Source organism: Primulina tabacum, chromosome 17 (genome assembly GCF_025594145.1).
Source record: "Primulina tabacum isolate GXHZ01 chromosome 17, ASM2559414v2, whole genome shotgun sequence".
NCBI classification, from domain to species: domain Eukaryota; kingdom Viridiplantae; phylum Streptophyta; class Magnoliopsida; order Lamiales; family Gesneriaceae; genus Primulina; species Primulina tabacum.
In genome coordinates, this window is record NC_134566.1 from 30,197,629 (window position 1) to 30,205,081 (window position 7,453).

At 33.7% G+C, this 7,453-nt stretch overlaps 1 protein-coding gene across 2 annotated transcripts; it reads left to right on the forward strand.

Moving 5' to 3' along the window:
• Nucleotides 1-742: 742 nt before the first annotated feature.
• Nucleotides 743-6,374, forward strand: LOC142530960 (ubiquitin receptor RAD23c-like). Of its 2 annotated transcripts, none has more exons than XM_075636910.1 (12): nucleotides 743-904; nucleotides 2,327-2,488; nucleotides 2,786-2,839; nucleotides 3,744-3,820; nucleotides 4,490-4,597; nucleotides 4,673-4,850; nucleotides 5,094-5,237; nucleotides 5,338-5,403; nucleotides 5,492-5,539; nucleotides 5,633-5,739; nucleotides 5,850-5,928; nucleotides 6,106-6,374. In XM_075636910.1, exons 1-12 carry the CDS (start codon nucleotides 839-841, stop codon nucleotides 6,169-6,171), a joined length of 1,155 nt encoding a protein of 384 aa, XP_075493025.1. In that variant the 5' UTR covers nucleotides 743-838; the 3' UTR covers nucleotides 6,172-6,374. The 2 variants fall into 2 exon arrangements, with proteins under 2 accessions (XP_075493025.1, XP_075493023.1); XM_075636908.1 differs by having other exon boundaries at nucleotides 746-904; nucleotides 2,786-2,848.
• The last annotated feature ends 1,079 nt before the right edge of the window (nucleotides 6,375-7,453 follow it).

Here is a 7,453-nt window from a genome sequence, read left to right on the forward strand (position 1 = left end):
CTCACACAAATTTTTGTCATTATTATTTGGATAAATATAATGAAATTATATTAAATATGTAATTTGTAGTGATGATATGTGAATTTTTGAATTTTTAAAAGTAAATTGGATATTTTAATTATGAGTAAATTACACGAAAACATTACTTATCAAAATGGATAAAATATTTTTATAAAAACTAATCGGTGTTACAAAATCAGACCACAAAGTGACCCAACCTTTATATATAAGTATAGATAGTTTTATACATAGGTTCGTACGTTATTGGTCCTCCGTTCAACGCGTATTTTCAAGATATTGGGTATAATTGTGAATGGACTAACGGTTCCAGTCATCTAAATAGACAAAAACTTGTGTGAGACGATCTCACGGGTCGTATTTTGTTGGACAGATCTCTTATTTGAGTTATCAATGAAAAAATATTACTTTTATGCTAAGAATATTATTTTTTATTGTGAATATCGGTATAATTGACCCATCTCACAAATAAAGATTCGCGAAACCGTCTTACAAGAGACAAATTCATCTAAATATTCTAAAAATATATAAATTGATATTTATAATAATTATATGATAAGATTTTATTATTATTTCACGGGAATTTGTATTGAATTTATTATAAGATTTAATAAATTTGTATTGAATTTATTATAATATTTTAATTAAAAAATGTTTAATTTTTTGGTGATGACATTGTTAAGCGGTGTGCGTCGCTTTCACGTCGGCGCCTGTTTCCATATTCTTTTACTTGTAGATATTATCTTCCCACTTCTTGGTTCTTTACACACATACATAAGCGGCGGAGACACCTGATCGTTGGCCTTGGGCGAACGTGTGAATGAAGATTTTTGTGAAGACCTTGAAGGGAACTCACTTCGAGATCGAAGTGAAATTCGAAGACACGGTATTGACTATATCACCTTCTTTCTATCTCGTTTTATGAGAAGCGTGCTTTAATTTTAATTAGTGTGGTTGGCAGTGTGTGATGATTAGGGTTTTGAATTATCGTGGTGTTTTGGGATTTTTTTTTGGCTTCAGACGTGTTGTTTGGCGTTTGGTTTTAGTAATTGGATTATAGTGCAATTGGATTTTATATTTTTTGTTGATAAAGCTGAGGGTGGAGTTTGAGAATGGTACATGGTAAAACAGTTGTGTAACTATAAAGCCTTTTTTCTGGAATTTCTGCGATTTCGCGGTTGTCATGGATCGGAACGGTGATTTCGCTGCAGTTGCAGAACTTTTTCTGTAATTTTATCAAAATTTTCCTAGTTTTTTTCAATTAAATTTTTTACAAATTATATAATTATTTGTTTTTTTTTATTATAAAAGTACTCCGCGATGATAACCGTGGCTAATAGAACTGAGACAGCAGCTTCTGGGACGTTCTCCGCGACCACCACAACGAACCATGGTTGGACTTTCTGTTCAACTCGACTCAAAATTATGCTTTGATTGCGATAGGAAACGAATTTTAGTGGAAATTTTTTTAAAAATGATGGGGATAGATTTAAAATTTGTAGCGAATCAATGGTTGTCTCAGAGACCTGAGTTAACAGAACCTGTAGCTCATATCCTTACGCAAATTTGCTGTTATTCCTTTTTTTGGTTGCAACACCAATCATAGAAAGTTCTATTTTTCTTTGCAAGTGGAGAGATTTTAAATGCCAATAAGAGAATCCAAATTAATAATCAAGTTTTATACGAGGACTCAGTATGAGGTTGCGGAGCTGCTGATGGAGTGGTGATGATTAATGGTTGTGCATGTGGTTTTCCATCGGATTCAATTCTGTGCAATTGCAACACACATCTTGTTGAACTTCCAAACTTAGCTGCTGCATTTCGCCAATTCCGTAGATTGAGCTTTGGTCGCCTTTAAACTTTCATCTAGCACTGTCAATACTATGTTGAAACTTGCAAAAAGGAGTGCCACTTTAATAAGCAATTCTAAACTTTTTCTATTTGATGTGTGCCTGTGTTCATGAGTTTTAATTGTCTCTTGTACTATGATTTTGTTTTTACCTTCTTATATCTTTGTGAATGGAGCATGGATTTAATTCTTCCAATTCGATTGTTGGTAATATTACTTAACTCTTAATGTGGATGTAATTTCCTTAATTAATTTGGTTTTTTGTACCAAATATAGTATCTGTATTCTACCACGATTCTGCTCCATGGATGAAAAGTCTTCCAATGTGAAGTGACATAATCTATCGACGGACTATTAACTTTACTAGCTTTAATATTGATTCCTTCTCATTGACTTTTCTAGTTGATCCTATGTGTATTGTCATGTGAGCACATGCTCACGCTTTTAATTGTTTCTTAGGTGGTGAATGTGAAGAAGAATATTGAAAAAGTGCAGGGTTCTGATGTCTACCCAGCTGCGCAGCAGATGCTTATCCATCAAGGAAAGGTTCTAAAGGATGAGACCACTTTGGAGGAGAACAAAGTTGCTGAAAAAAGTTTTGTTGTGATCATGTTGACTAAGGTAATTTCTTACTACTTGAAATAAAGATCATATTGGTAATTTATGAGTGATTCACATTGTTTTGGTAAATAAGATTCAAGAAATATTTTTCTAGCATTGTATATGATGGAGAAGTGCAAAGACAATCTACCCAATCCATCTGCTGTGGCGAAGTATTGGTTGGGGACATGGTCCCTTAATTCTAACGATCAAGAGCAATCACTACCTTTATAATGCTAGAATACAGAATATATTCTATATGTTTTTGTAAAAGTTAATTTTAGGGCTGATTGTGTTTTCCTCTTGCAAATATTGTAGAACAAGGCTTCATCAAGTGCTCCATCAACGAAGACTGTTGCACCATCTACTTCTGCGAGAGCAGTTGAGACTTCTTGTTTCATTCCTGTCTTAGTGTAACGTTAAACATTTTTTGGAATGTTTGATCGCCATCTCATGGTTAATTTATGCTGCAACTTTCAGACAAATGTTGACTTCTTTTTGGTTTGCTTATTTATCTTTACTTTAACAAAGTAAGCCATGTACTATATGAACATCTAGAAAATGTTTTACGTTTTTCTGGCAGGAGTCCATCCTTTAGTTTCGAACAACTATTCTATGTGCTTAATTGGGTTCGATTTTACAGTACAGTGTTTGAGGGACTAATATTTGGTAACTGGCATGTAATGTGCCCGTTAAGGGATTCATGCTTAGCTAACAAAACTGAAATGGAATCCCAGAAAGAACAAGTGATACAGGCCCATAAAATCTGTCAGCTGTTGTATATGACGCCAAAATTTTAGCTTCAACAAATTCCTACTGCATGTATCTGCTGAAGCACGACTGGTTGGAAGTGGGAGTACTTAATCTTCAGCTTCTAAAGAATAAGTGTGTGATTAGGCCTAAGTTTTATTCGTTTTGCCTTTATACTTGGATTTACAGATGATGATGATCTGCTGAAGCTGCCAGGTGGACACCAGACCTCTGTTATATGTTTTTTCCTGATGATATACTTTACTTCTATATAGTACTTCCTATTGGTGGATTTTTCAAATTCGTTAGATTATAATTTGTAATGAAGTGAACTCCGCTAAATTACTATGTGGAGGTAATTCTAGTGAGATTTATCTGTGGTGATATTTGTGACTTGTAATACGATGTGGTTTAATCTATACATGCATCTGGATTCTCTACTTTGGAATTTATATAGATATAAGTATTCAAATATTGTGATATGGTTCAGTTGGTTGTTTGAGTTCTATTTTGTTCATCTCTGTAGATTCAACCTCCAAATAATACGCAGCCACCAATTCAGCCTGTAACAGCAGTCCAGACACCTGCATCAGCTATTATATCGTGGGTTTATTCAATTGCTTTATATTTATCTACGTATTCGTGACTTAAAGTAAATTACACCTAACTCAGCTTAAGGTTTGTTCATACTCGAAAAGCTTCCACATTCATCTCCCTGATGTTTCAAAAGTTTTGTGGTGAAGTTTATAGAGATTATTATAACATTTGTTACTTACGTGAAAAATAATTGTTTATTCTCAAAAAATAAAAATAATAATAATAATGAAATGACATTTGTATGGCCTTGCTATGTTGTAGTTTCATTTTTTTCTTTACTTTTTTTTTACCTTTCTTCTAATTTTCTTACCTATGTCTTACCCCAACCATTTCTGATTCTCAACGCCAGTTCAGCTTCAGCTTCCTGTTGCAGTGGGGTAGGGGATGGGGAAGATTTCAGGGAAGAAGAAAGAAAATTTTGCAATGAATTGTAATATTTAGGATACGTCTTTCTTCTATCATCTGTCATTTTTTAGATGACTGAAGAATGAATTACTGAAAACGCTCTTGTAAATACCATGAAATTTATGGAGTTGAATGTGATCATGATTCCTTAGAGAAAGAAACCTTTTGTAAATTGGATGTATCTTGGAGGTGGATGCTTATAGAAATTTCGTTTTGTTCTTTTTTATTATTATTTAATTTTTTTACAATTTTAATTTCTTGCATTTTCAGTCCACAAGCTGTTTCAGCTCCCGCTCCACTTGCACCTACTCCTGCTCCGCCTACACCTACACCTACACCTGCACCTGCACCTGCACCCGCTGCCGCTCCTCCTGCATCGTGAGTTCACATTATCAGTTCATTTCCTGCCAATATGAAACTATTTGTGGACTGTTGATTGCATAGTTTAAACAGTTCCGTGACAGATGGTTATGGTCAAGCAGCATCAAATATTGTTGCTGGAAGTAACCTGGAGACCACTGTGCAACATATTCTTGATATGGGCTGTGGAAGTTGGGATCGAGATACAGTTGTTCGTGCTCTACGAGCTGCATATAATAATCCTGAGAGAGCCATTGATTACCTCTATTCTGTGAGTTTCATTTCACTCTTGGATGCCTTAACATGACATCAACTGTTCATTGTCAGCACTAAAGCAGTTGCACTTTCTTTAGTCGGAGAATAGATAATGACTGAAAACATTAGAGAGGATATCAAAAGTCGTGAGGTTTTTGTTTCAGGAAAAAAAATTGTTGTGAGGTATACTGATATACATGACATTTCTCTCTCAACAATCGGTCAGCACATCTAAATCTGGGGATGATTTTGTATTCAGGGTATTCCCGAGCAAGCTGATGTTCGTCCTGTAGCTCAAACTCCTGCAAGCGGGCAGACTTTGAACCCTTCAACGCAGGCTACACAACCTGCAGCTGTACCCTCTGGTGGACCCAATTCTAATCCTTTAGACCTCTTTCCACAGGTAAGAATTGGTATGAAATATAAATCCATCTCTTGTGAAATAAATGAATAAAATAGTCACATAAAGAAGGCAAGTAAATTGGTCTTATTATGTGAACAAGGGTCTTCCGAGTTTGGGCTCCAGTGCAGGTGGGGGAACCTTAGATTTTCTCCGCGGTAGTCAACAGGTACAGGAAATACTTCTCTACACTCATCTTCTATCAAAATTATAATAATTTCAATTTCTCGTTTACTTCTTTTATGTTTAACTCTCAGTTCCAAACATTGCGAGCAATGGTGAGAGCCAATCCTCAAATCTTGGAGGTATCCCGCATTCAGAAAGCAATTCAACCAAGCTTTACCTTGGAATATGGACTTTTTCGTTTTAACCATGTGCCATGTCTCCTGAATCTGTAGCCCATGCTTCAAGAATTGGGAAAGCAAAATCCCAATCTGGTGAGATTGATTCAAGAGCATCAGGCAGATTTCTCGCGCCTAATCAATGAACCTGCTGAGGAGGATGGGTAAGAGATCTGCTACTGGAAATAATTTTAATTGGCATCATCTTCTGTTTTTTCATTTTAGTTGTCTTTTGGAATCGCCTAGCCCTTGAGGATGTAAATAATGTCTTTAGGAACATATTAGAGCAACTCGGTGAAGCAATGCCACAAGCTGTGACTGTCACCCTGGAAGAACGTGAAGCAATTGAACGTGTAAGGTTTTCGATTTGTACCATTGCTATTTTCATAGAAAACAGCCTACTTAAAATATATGAATGACCCGAAATTCTTTCGGTTCTCTCGATGTATCATAAATTCAATCTATTTCATTGGGTCATGTATCCACACATTAATTCCTTTAAACAATTATGACCTGTAATGGAACTGCAGCTCGAAGCGATGGGTTTTGATCGAGATTTGGTGCTCGAAGTATACTTCGCGTGCAACAAGAACTGAGGAGCTGGCTGCTAACTACCTACTAGATCACGTCCACGAGTTCGAGGACTGAAATCAAATCAATGTGTTCATTCTCTGCTTCCCAGTTTCTTTTCCCCACAACGTACTTTTCTTTTGTTTATATACCTGTATATCATGGACCATGTTTCACGGTGTGTTTTATCGGACGCATTCATTTTGGTACACAAGGTAAAATTCGTCTCTCTCTTTTCTTTTTCTTTATATGCCTTTTCAATTTTCATGTCGCTGAGACTATTTTAATCTCCATATATTGCTGTATCATTTGGGTCATCCATGAAAAATATTATTATTATATTTTTTATTGTGAATATCGGTAGGGTTGATCCGTCTCACAGATAAAGATTCGTGAGACTGTCTCACAAAAGACTTACTCTTTTGTAATAGAAGATATAATAGATATTTAAATGCATGGAAGCTTAAGAATTCGAAATGTTTCTAAAGATTTTATTTTTAAATATTTTTATTTAATTTTAAGTTTAAATTTCTTTTATAAAATTCAAAATCATCCTTTTGGATGCACTCGTATGAAATTCTTGAAATAAACGACTAAAAAGCTTGATGAAATTAAATTTCGAGGGTGTTTACTAAATTTATTTAAAATAGTTATGATGTTTTATTTTAAAAATAAGTTGTTAGATTGTTTAGAAGAATTTATTTTAAACTATTTAAAATATTATTGTGTCTGGTATTATTATATTTTTTATTGTCAAAATTATTAAAAAAAATCTAATATTAATGTAAGTATATAAATAGTAATGTACATGGAAAAAGTTACACCCATCGTTTATCATGGACAAGATAATTGTTGAAACGATTTTTCTTTATCCATGGGCAATCTTTCTTATTTTTTATTCCATTTCTACTTCCTTTTTCTTGGATCGAGAAAGAGTGACATCGCTTCCTGCACGAATTTATCTTGAATCGCGATCGGGTTTTGGAGACCCACTAATTTTAATATGTTAAAAAATAAGTCTATTTTATATTTATATATATTTTTTAATTTTATGTTCTTTAGAGAAAAAATTATTTAATATTATTTTTAATGTATAAATAAAATATTAATTAAAAAATTTATAGTTAATTATTTGTTCAATAAAATATTAATATTTTTTTATATCTTAATAAAAAGATAGAACAAAATCATATTTTAAATTTGATAAAAAAAACGAAGTGATAAAGTAGGGACGTAAGAAATGAAATAAAATATCGATTTAAGAAGATATATAAGGATATTTTGAATAATTGAAACATAAAATAAGAT

Coding starts and splice junctions, on each gene's coding strand:
- LOC142530960 (XM_075636908.1), top strand. CDS start 839: ATGAAGATTTTTGTGAAGACCTTGAAGGGAACTCACTTCGAGATCGAA. Junction 4,851..5,093: donor CCATTGATTACCTCTATTCT/GTGAGTTTCATT, acceptor TTTTGTATTCAG/GGTATTCCCGAGCAAGCTGA. Junction 5,929..6,105: donor AACGTGAAGCAATTGAACGT/GTAAGGTTTTCG, acceptor ATGGAACTGCAG/CTCGAAGCGATGGGTTTTGA.